The 18,051-nt window shown below is 34.5% G+C and overlaps 1 protein-coding gene across 2 annotated transcripts in view; it reads left to right on the top strand.

Annotated features, from left to right (window-relative positions):
• Positions 1 to 13,595: 13,595 nt before the first annotated feature.
• The window catches only part of LOC121414383 (SWI/SNF-related matrix-associated actin-dependent regulator of chromatin subfamily A containing DEAD/H box 1A-like), a 33,547-nt gene continuing 29,091 nt past the window's right edge, over positions 13,596 to 18,051 (top strand). For both annotated transcript variants that reach the window (XM_041607539.1, XM_041607540.1), the window contains exons 1-2: positions 13,596 to 13,909; positions 17,451 to 17,606. In XM_041607539.1, the coding sequence (XP_041463473.1) occupies positions 13,717 to 13,909; positions 17,451 to 17,606 (349 nt within the window). In that variant the 5' untranslated portion in view covers positions 13,596 to 13,716. The remainder of the gene's footprint in view (positions 13,910 to 17,450; positions 17,607 to 18,051) is intronic.

The following is an 18,051-nucleotide window of genomic DNA, read 5'->3' on the forward strand; positions in this document are numbered from 1 at the left end:
GAATCCGGCCGTTGCTACTTTGTCATCTTGTGGAATTCTATTTTGTGACGCCATAAACCACACCAGCTTTCTTACATTCTTCTTAATTATTTAGAAGAATAAAGTTATCATGTTTGATATCGAATTAAACGAAATTCAAAATAAAATCCAGATGAATCACTAGGCATTTAGTTTTCAAGGAAAATTAAAGGCCATTTTAAGGTTATAAAAAATGTCAAACTGGGCCACAAATTTGATTAATGCAACATACAATGTGGAATATGTCACGCTTGGTTGAGGATGTGTATATTTAAGATGTGACGAGTTCTACCTCCTCACCTTTTGGCAATTTCTATTTCTGACGTCACGAACCACGCCCATTTTTACGTTTATATGGCCTATAAGTAATTATGACAGAAAGTGACACTTTATAGAATACACATAACGTGTTTAGTAACTAATTTAAGCTTGTGGCAAGTAAAATGCAATTATAAAAGTTACAGGAGATTAAATACATCACAAGATCACCCAAAGTGCAGTATGGTAGGCCAAATGATGTCAGGCAATGTAACAAGACTTTAATCAAGAAAGGCTCGTTGCAGTGAGTGACATAAGTAGTAAACGTTTTTATAATCTGACTTGTTTAACACCGAATTATACGAATATATGTTGTATCTTTTGGGAAAATATACTGCAGACTGATATTTACTGGTTTCTGTGTTTAAAAGAAACTTGACATGTATAGGTGAGCTTCGTTTACGAGAATTAAATTTTAAACTTTTATACAATCTATTACCCGTTAGAAGTAATCTTTTTAAATGTGGTCTAGCTGACGATAAATATTGTCCGCACTGTCACGTAAAAGAAGACTTGATACACGCTTTTAGTGAATGTGATTTGATCAAACAGTTCTTTTCTTATGCTAAGAGTGTTGCTATGTATACTTTTAAAGTCGAAATTAATGTGAATACTTTTTGTTTACTAAAAATCAATACCGATGTAAACACAGATATAACAATGACAGTCGCCTTTTGGTGTATACATAAAATAAAAAACAAATGACCTTTTATGACCTTGAATTTGACCCTGTGTAACTAAAGTTGGGTGGCTGAAAACGTTGATTAACAAAGTTGCTCAAGGGGGAAAATGGCATTCTGATTTTGAATCGGTGTCCCCCAACTTTCATTCCCAGCAAAAAAAGTGCATTTATATCCTACTTTTTAAAATAAATTCTACTGGACTGGCCACCCTTTCACACGGTACAAAAATCGTAATTTGTATGATGATTTCAGTGAAAAAAATAAGACTAATGACGAATATGTAGCACGTGTAAAACCAAACCAGAACATGATTAGAATCACGGACGCTAATCACAGTCACGATTACGATAGCAATCATCATTAAAATTACGAATCAAGATTCACGTGTGGAAAGCCCCCGTATCATGTTCTGCAGTGTATCTTGTTTTGTTTCGTCTTCTCTTTGTGTGACTGAGCCTGCATCCGGACCCGGTTCATAACAATTGCTATTGTGGTAACTTTTAACATGTAGATTTTACTACCATGGTAACAAAGCTCAACAGCCAATCAGAATCAAGGATTCCATGAGAGTTACCGTTGGATGACAGAGTTACTATACTAGTTAATTTTATGCAACGGAGCCCGGGTGTGTAATTCGAAGTAGTTTACGTCAATCCGATTATTTTCCATTCTATCCGCCCATGATTTCTCTTTCCTTTTCTTTCCGATACAGTGTACGCATATAATGATGTTAAATACAAAATTTCTTGTTTAAACATTCAAGGGGAATAGATACTTTACACACATTTTTGTGTATGGGACCCTTTCTTCTAATTTTCGTATGCTGCTTTTTTTTCAATTACTGTCATATTATCTCATTACAGTCACTGATAATGTAATTTTATAAAGTAATGACCATCAATTAATTTGAATCTGATTGACATTGTATTGTGTCTAAAATAAAACGAATATCTAATTGCTGAATATTCTTTGATCTTTCCATTTTCATTCTCCCATAGCTAACTGTAGACATAGCAGCATCCAGGATCTGACATTGAAGATGATGTAGGCTATCCGACGAGATATATGAGCTGAGATTTATGACAACTATTATGAACCAAATGTACTGTTTCATTTTAGTAATTCAAACGTTTTACAGTGGTGTTACTGCTACAATTGCTCTCGCACTCACTCATCCAACGGTCAAGAGAATAAAAATGAATAAATAAAACGGCTATTTTCGACTCGCTGTACTGCCGACGTAGAGCAAATGTGACCGAGGTATAAGAGACCGACCTGGCCATTACCCTAATACTGGGAAGCTTTCGAACACACAATGCAGCGAGAGAGGGCAGTATATAGACTCAATAGAACTGATAGATAACAGATAATAGAACTGATATTTTAAAAAATAGATCTGCACCAGGCATCACGTGTGTAGATCATTTCCTATAGACTCGTATGTTAAAATGGCACTATTAAAAAAATTAATAAAAAATAAAGTTGCAATTCGAGGGTTAAATAATGTTTACTACCAGTGGATATAGGATAAGCCATTCCATACCTGACCAGACTATGGCACCTTAGCCAGCTCATTTTAAGAAATAAATCGTCATTTATGAAAACATCTCCTCACGGGATCAAATTTATCGCATGAAACAGTAAGCCGGATGGCCCCAATCCTTCCGCCAGTCAGCAATTAGTAGTTCCAATGTTGGTTTTATACAACTCCCAAGAATGTTCTGTTCGTAATGTAAGTGGTCCAAATCGAATCACATGATATTCAGCGAATTGTACTACAGTGCAAGGTCTGGACTTTTCTAGAATTATCTAGAATATAGATCAAACATAGAATTCGGGGCAACTCACTAACATGGGTGAGGGGGTTGTATAAAACAAACAGTACACGCATTCTTGTGCATAGGGGACCTAAATAATGAACCCGGCTGTCACACAAGATAAGCATCTAATGTGCAATTGCATTACCTTGCACGTTGTTGGCTCACAAATATATCGGACCGATCGAAATGCCATATTCATCCATTGTGACGTCACAAGCGTGTTGGTCGCTGGGTACGGTCGCTGCGACCTTTGGATGCGTAATAGTTGTACTGTAACTATGTTTTAAGCTAAACGTATTGATATGATTTCAAGTAATCGCCTCACAAACATGTATTTTCAACATATTTGTAATTATAACTGTGGAACACAATGATTTGGTTGTTTGTTTTTTCTATATTGTCATTAGCACGTGTGATTTTCTAGGCATTTCCTTATTTGTTTTATATTTTTGAAAGTGTGACATATTCTTAAGCATAAGTGTCATACCGCTGCATGTTTGTTTCTTATACCATTGATGGTAAATTATAAAACGTCTTTTCATGTAAAATTGTTTGCATTTATTTTTCTGATGGTCATACTGTGTATATTGTTATGTTATGCAGGAACGGAAAAATGAATTAGATTTTGCATATTTTCCAATAAATGTATAAAGCGCATTAATACATAAATTACATTGTTTAAAAAATAACGTTGAGCTTGAATCGCTGCGCTTAGTATTAGTACTTATCTATAGAATGTTAAAACATGTATCAATTCATAGCATATGGGATAACATTATTTTGCAGTAGAATTATTTTGTAGTGTTCTGATTATAGTATTTGTTGTGTAGTTGCTTATATTACGTTCATAGTGTCCTATGTTATATTTCGTCATTATGATTATGTAAGTTGAACGATATTATGAAATAAAAGGTGATAGGTTATAAAAATTATTTCGTCTCAAGATCCTTTTTCGGTGCTCCCAGTTATCATTACATGGATAGGAAATGTAGATATATAGAGATCCAATACAAACCGGATAAAAATTAAATTCCTGTATGCAAACCTCACTAATATAAATTGTTTAATTGTGAATACATCATGTGGCTGGTTTAGATCTTCAAAAAGCATTTGATGCAGTTAATCATGGCATCTTATTGAAAAAATGACAAATAATGGGTTTTAACCAGGCTACTGTAGCATGTTCAAATCCACTAGTCGATTCGACATCAAGTAGTGGCGATATTCGTTCCCAAATGATGCCTATAACGTGTGGAGTTCCACAGGGAAGTATTTTAGGCCCAATTCTATTTTCAACTTATATCAATGACATGTCCATTTGTATAAAAGCTGACTGTCAATTATTATTGTATGCAGATAATAGCGTACTACTTTGTTCATGATTTGGAAGCATTTCAACGTAATCAGTAACCGATCGAAATGCCATATTCATCCAGTGTGACGTCACAAGCGAGTTGGTCGCTCGGTACGGTCGCTACGACTATACTCAGCGATCGTACCTCGGTGTGAAAGCAGTAATAAATATATAATTCCCTCCTATACCCGGAATAGTTGTTGTACTGTATATTTAAATCTAAACGTATTGATATGATTTCAAGTAACCGCCTCACATGCATGTATTTTCTACATATTTGTAATTTTATCTGTGGAACACAATTATTTTGGGTTTTTTTCTATACTGTCATTTGTGATTTTCTAGGTATTATCTTATTTGTTTTATATTTTTGAAAGTGTGACAACTTCTCACGCATATAGTTTCATACCGCTGCATGTGTTTCTTTACCATTGATGGTAAATTATAATACGTCTTTTCATGTAAAATTTATTTTCTTTTACTTTTCTGATGGTCATACTGTGTATATTGTTATGTTATGCAGGAACGGAAAAATGAATTCGATTTTTTCGCATAATTCCAATAAATGCAAAAAGCACATTAATATTCCACTGTTGAAAGATATCATGTTGAGCTTGAATCGCTGCGCTTGGTATAAGTACTTATCTAGAATGTTAAAAACATGAATTGATTGATAGCATATGGGATAACATTATTTTGCAGTAGAATTATTTGTAGTGTTCTGATTATAGTATTTGTTGTGTAGTTGCTTATATTACGTTTATAGTGTCCTATGTTATATTTCGTCATTATGATTATGTAACTTGAACGATATTATGAAATAAAAGGTGATAGGTTATAAAAACGATTTCGTCTCAAGATCCTTTGTCGGTGCTCCCCGTTATCATCACATGGATCGGAAATGTAGATATATAGAGATCCAATACAAACCGGATAAAAATTAAATTCCTGTATGCAAACCTCACTGATATATATTGTTTAATTGTGAATACATCATGTGGCTGGTTTAGATCTTCAAAAAGCATTTGATACAGTTAATCATGGCATCTTATTGAAAAAAAATGACAAATAATGGGTTTTAACCAGGAAACTGTAGTATGGTTCAAATCCACTTGTCGAATCGACATCAAGTAGTGGCGATATTCTTTCCCAAATGATGCCTATAACGTGTGGAGTTCGACAGGGAAGTATTTTAGGCCCAATTCTATTTTCAACTTATATCAATGACATGTCTATTTGTATAAAAGCTGACTGTCAATTATTATTGTATGCAGATGATAGCGTACTACTTTGTTCAAATTCTAACCCAAAATTTGTTGAAGAAAAACTTAGTGAACAGCTGTCTACATGTGTCGATTGGATGACTGATAATAGATTATCGTTACAAAACCGAGAGCATTCTGTTTTGTATAATAGTAGTTATAAAACGTCATTTGAATTTGAAGTGACATACAATAATAAAATAATTCATAGGAAATAATCTGTAAAGTGTTTAGGCATTGAGCTTACCAGCTCCCTTTCATTTTCATCTTTATCAGAGTGAAGCGTAAAAGGCGAATGCCCGTTTGAAATTTCTGTACAGGTATCAAACTTGTATGGATCAGAAAGCAAGGCGTATTCTCTGTTGTGCTCTTATTCAGAGTTTATGTAACTTTGTTAACCCTGCTTGGTTTAGTGGCATAAGCGAACTCGATAAAAAGAAGTTAAAAATTATACAGAATAAAACGTTAAGATTCATTAAGTGTTCTGGCTGGTCACAGAACCCATGTTGACTACACCGAACTATCTGAAACAGGTTTTCTTGAAGTCAACGAATGTTCAAAACAGCTTATTGTGCACCACGTGCATAAAATCTATCACAATAGATCGAATTATTTGTATTGGATCAAACTTTAATCTAGTTCCCGAATTACGTAACTATAATACAAAAACGGCCATTTCAAGTTTTGCTTACCAGAAAGGGTAGGTAGTATTGGTAACTCATTTTATTGCAATGCTATAAAACATTGGAATTCTCTTCCCAATGATATAAAGGGAAGAGGAAACTTTTTGCATTTTGAGAGGAAATTGAAAGAATATCTTTCAAGAGTCAAAGAGAAGATGCAAATGATATGTCATACGGTTGATTTAGTCTGAATATTGAACGCGTTCTTTTCTATACCAGGTATCATTATTCAATTTACATAGTTTGATTGAAGTTTCGATATGTCCTTTCTTCTATTCTTTCTATTTCTTTTCTCTCTTTCTTCTATTCTCCTTTTCGTATTGTTATTGTTGTCGCTGTTTTTGCTGTTGTTCTTCTCCTTATTCCTTTTCTTCCTCATCCTTTTTCTTCCGTAATTCTCCTTTTCCTCCACCCCACCTTTCTTCTTCTATTCCTCCTCCTTCTTCTCCTTCTGTATTTCTTCTTCGTCGTTATATTCTATCTATATCTTATTTATTGGTAATAGCAGATTCTGATTTTTTCTTCATTTTTTTCAATAAGTAAAAAGTATAATTTTACAATTTTATTATCTTAATTCTTTATGTCGAAGACCTCACTGGAATTAAGCTTTCGAGCTTTCGTGGGTCATCCTCTGCAAGTCTGGGGGTTTTTTAATGCTACTGTTTAATATGTTATGATGACTTGCCAAATAAAATCAATCAATTAATAATTGCCATGTTGCTTATAACACAGTAAAGATTGAAAATCAGCTTCATAAAAGTATTTCAATATGTCGTTAAATTTGAAATGTATATAAATATATGATTATAGATAAATTGGAAATGTCCAATTAATGTATGTAAAGAGATGACCATTGAATAAAAAGGTGCATGTCTAGCTATCTTTTGGGAAATAATGAAAATATTCACATGCAGGTCTACTTTGCTAAATGGCGTTCCCTAATGATGGGTACTCTTGGATTTTTTTTTTTACTGTTAATCCTCTTTTCTGTCTTTCTTTATTTTTTTAACGTTCTATTTTCTTTCATTTCATGTCAGCATGTCGACATGACGCCCAAAACCACTTGATCGTATTTTGGAATGTACTGCAATTTTGGATTCCCCATGAGAGAAAGGGCATTTCTGGTACATCGAAAAGCTGCTTCTAATTTGTTTTACTTCTTGGGCATGTCCGAACAGATAGACGAGACGTTAAATACTCTATTATTATTTTGGAGCCCCCATTTTACTGAAGGAATTCCAACTTTTATTTGAAGAACTAAAGAACATTTCTCTGTATTCCACAGAAGATCATTATAAAGGTCCCCCAATCTGAATAAGGGGAAAGTATTATAATTTTGGATAAATCTAACATGGCCGCCAAAACATTAGAGTCTAAAATACCTTATTTGTTTAATTTGAAGTTATAAGGCCGGATAAATATGGGGCATGATAAAGCTTACAGTTTGATTAAAGGTTCATTTGCATATTAATTAGCATATTTTTTAAAAGGCCGCCAAATACTAATATGACCGTGTTCTTTCTGGTTTTCATGCACACATTTTCTTTATTTTTACTTTCAAATAGAAAGATTTTTCTAATTACTTTTTTGCAAGACTTTTTACACTGCAATCAGTTTCCGGATAAACTGTTCCAGGCATGTCTTTATGAATATTCATTAGGTGGGCTGATGATGTCATATCCCAACTTGTTCTTTTGTATTTATATATGAAGAGTTCAGTTGCAAAAGGGGTTAGGTCCACTTTGGACCATTCCGAGAAAAAACTTTTTTTATTCTCACTTACTGCAATATTCTTATGAGAAACTAAATTGTCATGATATACCCTATCATGTGAACATAAAATTTGGTATAAAAGATATCTACCCGTCTTCATTTTTTTTCTATGTATTGTTTTAAAAATTGTCATTGTGGACCTAACCCATTATGCAAGTAAACTTAAATGAATCCAATCTATTTTTATTAAAAAAATGATTTTTCTTTGCCACTTATATTCACGTTTTCATGTGAATTTCAAATTTTCTTTGTTTTCTTTAGAGCGACTATAAAATTTAGAGGTTTGAGACAGAAAACAATAAAATTAATGAACAATGGACCTAAACCCTTTTGACGAAATGAGCTCTTCGGAAGAATTTGTTTGCAAAGGGGGTTAGGTCCACTCCATGAAAATAATTTCTTTTATTCTCCTATATTGCAATATTCTTATGCGAAACTTAATTTTCATGATATTCTACCATGAGAACATAAAATTGGGTATAAAAGAAATCTACCTGCCTTCATATTTTTGAAAAAAATTCATTTCCAAAAAAAATCTGTGTGGACCTAATCCCTTTTGCAACTAAACTGAAATAGACCTATCCCCTTTTGAAAAAAAAAGTTATTTTTCTTTGCCATTTTAGATCATTTTAATGGGAATTTAAACTTTCTTTGGTATCATCTTATATAGAGCTACTAAAAATCTATTCATTAAGATAAAAAGATCAAATTGGATGAAAAATGGACCTATCCCCTTTTGCAAGTGAGCTCTTCATATGAAATTAGCTTATTAAAAAAATAACCAAGAACTAAAACAATTGGATTGACAACTGATTAAGTGCGCTAATTATTTATTGCCGCAACATATTTCATCAAAATGGAGACACAGCATTTACACATGTATGAAAAAATGAAGCATTTATTATTTCGTGTAATAAAATAAGAAAAATTAAAGTGGGGATGTGACATCATCAGCCCACCTAATAAATATTCATTTTGATGTACATAATTATGACTGTTTAATGAAAATATTGATAAACTTTAAAATTCAATAACTTCGTTATTTATTTTCCGATAAGTTTGATTAAATTTCAGCATTTTGCTTTGTGAATTTTACTCTATTTAGATATAAATAGTTTCAGTCCGGACCATCCCTTTAAGTCGTGAATACTCTTTCATTGTGACTAAAATGTTATTAAACATTATCTGAATATTTAAAGGTCAAGTCCATCCCAGCAAAATGTTGATTTGAATAAATAGAGAAAAATAAAAAAAAACACTGAAAATTTCATCAAAATCGGATGTAAAATAAGAAAGGTATGGCATTGTAAAGTTTCGCTTATTTTTCACAAAACAGTGATATGCACAACTGAGTGACATGCTAATGAGTTAGTCGACGATGTCCAGTGGCGTAACTACAGGGAGGCATGGGGGCACGTGCACCCCCCCCCCATCGGCTGGCCAAAAAAAAAACGGGGAAAAGAGAAAAAGACGGAGAATGTGAAAGAAACATAGTGGGAAGGAAGAAATTATTGTTAATTATGTTATATTATATTATAATTATGTTATGTTATATTAAATAAAAATAAAAAAGTATATATAACATATTTTGCTCAGGGCCTATGTCTTCATTGTTCCTGATACTCGCATTGTCTGTTTAACGAGATATATAATCCTGTTGTATAAAAAAACCTCCCGTTCTCAAGTCGATATACAGCAAATATAACTCCTCGCACTTCGAATTATTATTGTTTTATGTAGTGACATATCATTTTAAGGTCTTAATACAAAACATTCCCCGTCCGTGCTTAGAGTGGATTAGTGAGATAATATATCTGCTCTTCATGATTTCCTAAAATCAGTCCTTAAAATGTCAAATTTTTTTAATCTGAATATCAAAGATTTCAGCTTGCGCTCGCATCATTTGGTCAGTGGTCTACGTGAATTCCTAAAAACAAGCCTTAGTAGAATGCCCCTCTTCAGGTGTGAATTTCCAATTTTTTCAGCTCGCGCTCGCAATATTTGACTAGTGAGATGCGTATGATAATCATGACTACAATGACTACAAAGAGTATGTCTTTAGGTGTAATTCTAACAAAATCAGCATGCGCTTGGCACTCGCACTAGATAACTATGGTGAGATATTTGTACTCTTAATGGATTCTTTTAAAAATAGTCCTTAAAATATCCATGTTTGGGGTCAATATATACAAAAATTTCAGCTCGCGCCTCACGCTCGCTTCATTTGGTTAATGAAATACGTAGGGTCGTCGTGAATTCCTACAAAAAAGCCTTAAAATGTCCCTCTTCACGTCTGAATTTCCTAAATTTTTAGCTCGCGCTTCGCGCTCGCAATATTTGATTAGTGAGATGCGCATTTCAATCATGATTACAATGACAATTGCTTTTTGTGTTTGGATGCATATAATTCTAACAAAATCAGCAAGCGCTTGGCACTCGCATTAGAATACTCTGGTGAGATATTTGTATACTCTTAATAGATTCCTAAAATATAGTCCTTAAAAATGTCTGATTGGGATCAATATATACAAAAATTTCAGCTCGCGCTTCGCGCTCGCATTGTTTGTTTAGCGAAACAGGTACATATCATGATTACAAAAATTTGCTAATAATTTCCTCTTTTAGGTCTGAATATAAAAAAAAATTCAGGTCGCGCTTCGCGCTCGCATTATGTGATCAGTGACATACATATCCCTTTAAAGACACTGTCCTTAAAATATCTCTATTAGGTCAGCACAATTAGCAACTGAGCGCGCTTCGCGAACTCACTTGGTGACTCAAATGGGGGCTGGTGCCCCCCCCCCCCATGCCGTGACCCACGGTACGCCACTGATGATGTCCATCACTCACTATTTCTTTTGTTTTTTCTTTTGTTTCAATTATAAAATATTTCATTTTTTACAGATTTTACCATAGGGACCATCATGAATGAACCATAATTTATTCCACATGGTCAGGGAGGAATTATTCACTGTTTCACTTGTCAATGAAGGGAAAATTAGAATATTTCGTATAATAAAACAAAAGAAATAGTGAGTGGAAGACGTCATCCGTCTCCTCATTTGCATACCTACCAGGATGTGCATATAACTGTTTAGTGAAATTAAGCGAAATTTTAAAATGTCTTAACTTACTTATTTTACTTCCGATTTTGATGGAATTTTCAGTGTTGTGCTTGTTGGATTTTCTCTTTTTATTTAAATCATTTTTGTTGGGGTGGACTTTTCCTTTAACTCAACAAATTGTCCGTTCTTACTAGAAATAAATCATTGACAAGACATTGCTGGAGAAAAGAAAATGACAAACTTTATAATCCATTCATTTTGTTCTTGAATAATAATCAGAAATCACATAAAAAGGCTTTGCTCGATTTAATTGATGCAAAACACACAGCGATTTCACGCAGATGATGATGGTGAAAACATCACCAAAATGCGAATTTTGACAGATAAGTGCCCTTTTTTGCTTTGCCCCCCCCCCCAAAAAAAAAAAATACATTCCACCGCGCCACTGCTTTCCAATCCTCATTGAACAGCAAATGTGTTTCTACCCCTACCCCCCCCCACGCTTGCCGGTTTTCCCGGCTTCCGCTAAAGATTATTTAATTTTTCGGATCAACGAACCTTATATCATTTTCGGATTAATGAACCTTCGGAATAACGCCACAAAATAATTTTCGGATCAATGAACCCGTTTTCGTTTCAGTTCGGATCACGAACATCAAGGTATAGCACTCTCTTTGTTTCAAAATGATGAACCTTCGGAATTAAGAATACAGATTGGAGCCTTTTTAAAACGCTTAAGCTTTCGCGCTGGGTAATTATATAGGCCTAATATTCTAATTTTCTCATTTTCGGCCTTTTTTGTAAGTTCATTACTTTTTTTGTTTTAGATTGTTCTATGAGCCTGATGTTGACATCGTAAAATGATGAAAACTGGTCCATAGCTGCCGCACAGTAAACCAATAATATGACAATCGTAATCAGATGGAATGGCCGGCAGTCAACCCAAACCAAATATAGCCATTATATATTTTGAGAACGAGGTTCAAAATCAAAATAGTCAATTAAATGATTTGGAGCTGGTACAATTAAGAGAGAGGAGACGGCTCCTTTTCATTTTAATTATGAGATGAAACATTGAAAGCTTCGCAAGGGAGGGGGAAAATCCCCCACACCCGATGGAGCGTGCTCTACACGCTTTCACTTGCATTTACAGCCCCCTCCAAAATGATATTATGAAAGAATTAATCCGTTTTTCACCTTCATTACAATCATATGTGATAAAATTTGACATGTTATTCAGAAAATAACATATACCTAAAACTTTCTCTCTTTTCTTTTTTTTTTCATAGAACTTTTTGGGCCAAGCCCCAAAGCCTTCCATTTGTGGGTGGGAGTCCAGGGCCCCCGAAACCTAACGAGATTCCATTTTAAACCTGGAAAATTGTTATTTTCAATCAAACCACTCAACAAAAAAAAAATTGAGCCGGGGTACCACGTTCATTGGTATTTCAGGATGAATTAGATTCTCATGCTTTTTCCTCCCCCCCCCCCCTTCTGTTTTATCTTCATTTAGTTATATTAGTTATATTCTTTTTTCCACTTTTTTTCTTTCCCCTTAAATTTCCTCATTTTTTTTCCTTTTCTTTCCCGCTTTCGATCTCTTCATTTCTCCCTTTATCCCGCTTTTTATTTAATTGTTTATTTTACAGGTGAGCTCCGCCAGGGGGGGGGAGAATGCCCCCCCCCTGCCGATCAGTTACGCCAGGTATTTCCCGGGTGTATTTCTTGCCAATAATAATTTGTGATGCCGACATTGGCATGTTAGTTGGCCTATTTGCCGACACTTGCAAAAAAATGTTTCCTAGCTGGGACATCTCCTTGCTGGGACGGTCAGAGGGATAGGGCTGTGTGGTGTGAGGGGGCTATGGGGTATATGGCAGAGGGTATGAGCGGCGCGAACCGGCCCATATAAATTCAAATTCAAAAGTTTATTGATATATAAAATCCTGACATATAAGGATCATCATCAAAAACAAAAAGGAACATTAGAAAAAAATAATACAACATAAACATAACATAGTGACGACGAGGTATTAAAAAAAGAAAAATACAAAGAAAAAAAAACAGAAGAAAAATACCAATCTTGGATGCAAAAGCAGACGTATTTTGCCATGAATCGAAAAACTTAGAATTTATTCTTTTCACAACCCTAAATCAAATAGGGGGAGAAAAAAGAGTGGAAAGGAAAATGAGAGGGAAAATGGGACGAGAGCAAAGAAAGTGCTCCGCGGCGGGTCGGGTATTATTCTTCAATTGAGAAAAACAAAGTGACATCACCCGACGTCCTCTAAAATCCACCGAATTTCTCTATGATTAGCAATAATGTGCAAGAAGGCGCGCGTTTGAACCCTTTAATTTGACCTTTAAATCAGGCACTAATTATTAATAATTTGTCATAAACATGTTGATGTATTCATATACATGTTATTCAAAATTTGTATTGTATTATTAATTAATAATTCTTTTATAGCTCTTGATTAAAAAAAACACAATTTGAAAAAATTGGTAAAACCATAAAACTGAAATACGAATAAAAAAAAAAAAATGAATTAGATCTAGAGCAAGGCTATAATCTGACCTTATTTTGCAATCCGGCCGCCGTCGTGATGAATCGAAAGCAAGTTTTGACTCGACGCCGGCCGCTAGTACAAGTAGTCGAATATGCCTACATTTTTTTAGAAGATCTATCGTAATACAGTACAAATTGGGACTGAATTGATGATATAAACGAGTGTACATCATGGCTTCAGGTCGTGTTTCTTCGTTACTGAATCGTTTCAAATTCGAACAGCGGTCAAGCAAAAAGTTAACCGCTTCAATTTCTGGACCAGAAAAACCATCTTCCTCCGTAAAACACTGTGGAATGAATGGGGATGCAACACAATCTTCGGCTTCTTCGCTGCAATCCCGCTCATCAACGCCAGATTCTGATGGTAATTGTATAATAATGTATGGCAGTGTATCCTATTGCCGGACACCTTTATTTCAGTACTTTAAAAATGGCAACTAGACCTAGAGGAAATACAATCAAGAAAAATTATCACTTGCTATTCCAAATATTATTCTGAAAATTATGAATATACCGGTAAGGTAAATTATAAATATAATGAAATTATTTTATATTTTCCAACGGTTTTCTTTGCACCGCACTTGCCGCATACCCCTCCACGTAAAACAATTATTTTCGTGCGTGACAAATTACACTGTAATTCCGGATGGGTAAAATATTCTTGATTATAAATAGGGCCTACATGTAGGCCTATATTGATCATGATGTAAGAAAGAATTGGTACGATTTTTTTCAGGATATATCAACATCTCATTGTCTCTTGAGTATAAAATTCTAAGTTTTTGTTTGCTTTCTTATATCGATTCTGAGCAGATCTTAAATTTGGTTTGCTAACTTCATTTTTTTTTTCAATTGCACGTTCTATGAAACTTCCTAGTGTTCTAATGCTCATTCATATCGTAACACTCAGTCATCAAGTTCTATCGATGCGCTGTCGATCGTCGACGGCTCTCTATCACGGTAAACCTCACGCACGGCTGGGGTACCGGGTACCTTGCTAGAACTAGATCTAGCCTGACTAGCCATCGACGATCTGATCGATTGAGCGTACGAGATTGAAATTTGGCAAATCAGGTCAAAATAGATCAATTTGGATCAATTGTTAATGCAAAACTATGTTATACCTTATTTCAGTCATTTTTTGTCATTTTTAGAAAAAAATGAGGTAACATTTGTATTTTTCGCCTTGTTTTGCAATCTTGTTCTTTGAATTGATCTGTGAAATTGAACTGCCGAAATCTTACGGTATGAAATTGATTTCCTACGCATGTAATAATATGCGCGTCCGGAAATATGATAGTGTCCGGTAATACAATACGGGACTATACGTGTACATCTATCAGATCTAGACCATCTAATTAATTTCCTTGGGCATTATCACTCATCCTAGTTGCATGTACAAAAGTAGCTGTTTCGCCTTTCAGTTAAAAATAAATTTTGTTAATAAAAAAATAAAAACAATTTCTGATTTTTTATATATTTGTTATTCTCCTATTAATAAATAACCGACAGGGCAAGACTTCAATATGTCCCCTCCCCTAAAAAAATGGAGGTTTATTAAGAATTATCTAACAAACATTTTATATATCTAAGAGATTTAAGAAGGAAAAGTTGGATACATACCAGGCAATATTTTTAACCAAAATAAGACTTACATAGTTATATGGCCACCTGCCACTAAAATTAAATTGAAAAAAAAAATGGAGAAGGTTTATTAAGAATTATCTAACATATTATATCCAAGCCTAAGACATTTAGGAAGGAAAAGTTGGATACATACCAAAATATGGCTTCATTTTGTCAAAATTTTGAGTGTGTACTGTAATTCCCAATGGCATGAATGGCATCGGTTTATTTAATTTAGTCTGAAAAATAAATACCACAATACTCTTGGAGAGTAGACTAGTCGTAATATCGGTTGGTAGCGTAAATATTCTTCTTGATGATACTCCTCAACGTCCCTATTAGAGGAACCACCCGAGGAGGAATTGGGAGTGCGCACTTTGTTTCTTATTACTCCTTGTTGCTGGAGTCTTTCATATCTGAATGGTACGCACCTTAAAACCCAAGAATCGGCAAGATAACAACAATGATAACCGTTATGAAACCTATACCACATTTGTAAATATGGCTTTCAACAATTCCTGCTTATGCTAGCTCAGTGAGTAAGGCGACAGACTGGAGATGCCTCATTCTGCAGCGAGAGGTTTGAACCGGAAGTAAGAAGAAAAATGAACGAAAGGAGGGTGTTTTGGAGAAGTATGTTTTTTATTAGTGGAGGGGACATAAGAATTAAAGAAAGTCTTTCCACAGATGTCAATACAATACATGTATGATAAAATATAGAGTTTTCTTAACATCGTATATGCAATAGCTGTGTAGCTATTAATTAATCTGGTGAAACTAGGTCTGGATCAATACGTTTACAAAATATTGTGTTCCTGCTAAGAAAAAATTGCTAAAATTTCACATTTTACATCTTTAAATCCATGAAATGGCCATCTATTTTCCATAATTCCTTGAAATTATTTTGATTTAGTTGAAAACTATCAGAAAAATGAAGAATATTCATCTCTTTCCCGACTCATTTGAATTTAAACTCGGTAATTATTGTAGTTTCACATGTAGACTCTCATGGTGTTGCCATGAACACCATGGAAGTCTACATGTGGGACTACAATATTTACCGAGGTAAGTTCAAATCAGAATCGGGAAAGATGTGAATATTCTTCATTTTTCTGATAGTTTTCAACTAAATCAAAATAATTTCAAGGAATTATGGAAAATAGATGGCCATTTCATGGATTTAAAAATGTAGAATGTGAAATTTTAGCAATTTCTTTTTTTTAGCAGGAACACAATATTTTGAAAACGTATTGACCCAGACCTAGTTTCACCACAGATTAATTAATAGCTACACAGCTATTGCATATACGATGTTAAGAAAACTCTATAATTTATCATACATGTATTGAATTGATTTGAGCTCCTCAAGGAGAGTGATTCTGAGGAGCTCAATTGAGCTCCTCAAAAACATAAGGAGAGCGATTTATAGAGCTCCACGAAATTATAAACGTGAAGGACTGCTAATGATGCGTGTATTTTCAAATAAAGTGTAAATAATGAAAAATGATTAAGAGCAGGAGCGTTTCTCACATTCTGTTATTGCTGCCATCTTGTCTTCTTTTTTATGTAGCCTACATGTAGCTATCAGATACATGTAGCTATCAGACGCATATAGAGGGCTCCAAAATCATTAGCGGTGCTTGATAAAAATATGAGCATTTGCCAATAAATATCTCACCTTGATGCCAAAAGTACCCCGCATGCTAGACCAGTTGAAGCGGGATTTAGTGTCGAGGTGAGATTCATGATATTTATTGGCAAATGCAAGCAATTTTTCATCTTGCACCACTTATGATTTTGCCGCCCTCTGTATGCGTCTGTTAGCTAGGCTACGGTGTGTGTAGTGCAAAAGAATGGCATGCCATTCCTGGCTCTGTGAAGATGAAGTTGTTAGTTGTATGACTCTAATCTCTAGGAGCCTCCTGGCTTGTTGGGATGTGGCCATGTATTCCGTAGTGCAAAGCTTTAGACTTCATACATGTGACTTAGGCCGAGGCCAGCAAAATGTGGCTTTGAGACCGGCCTCGACTCCATCTCTCCTAGCTACACAATTTAAGGTTTATTAGTCGAATTTTTTATATAGTTTTTATATGAAAACTGTTGCTGAGCTACACTGCACCACCGTGAGCTTCTTTGGACAGTGTATGCGTTCTATAAAACAGTGTCATTACCATTCTAACTGTTTTGAATTTTAACATAGCGAAGTAAAAATTCATGAATGTGCAATACTTTGTAATCGGTTTCTAATTTCTGGTTCTATTTTCAATACGACACTGTAGCTATCTTGTGTATACCCGAGACACCGACATCAGATTTACCAGAGTCCATAGAATCCGGGAGTCCGGTGTTCCCATCTGCCAAGAAGCGACTTGCGGAGAACAGCCAGCGGTCCCTGGTCACTTCAGCCATCTCTAGCCTCCTCTCACCTTCAACAAGTATGACACCCATAACCCTGACTGACCTGACAATCTTCAGTACATGATATCTCCAAGAATGTTATTGAATACAAGCTTTGTGGTCTATAGAAATAGTTGATATAATGAATAACAAGGGAAATAAAAGTACATTTTTAGATTTTGAAAGAATCCGTTGTTTTCAGGGACATTCGCTTTTTTTCATACATGTACGTCTTTCTATCCCTGCAAATTTCAAAATAATATCCCCTACTTTGTTGGCTTTAAATCTTAATGAGTACCGGTAACCCCAGAAATAAAGAATACGAAAGAGAAAGGTAAACTATCTTCACATTTTGGTAAATGGAGGTCTGTTTTTTTTTGTTTTTTTTCCATCTATAACCCTTTATGCACTAAAAAAAAATTAGTGTGTAGAGTCATAATTCCATTAATATGTTTCTTATTTTGCTGATTATTTATTTATTTC

Source organism: Lytechinus variegatus, chromosome 4, assembly GCF_018143015.1.
Source record: "Lytechinus variegatus isolate NC3 chromosome 4, Lvar_3.0, whole genome shotgun sequence".
NCBI lineage: Eukaryota > Metazoa > Echinodermata > Echinoidea > Temnopleuroida > Toxopneustidae > Lytechinus > Lytechinus variegatus.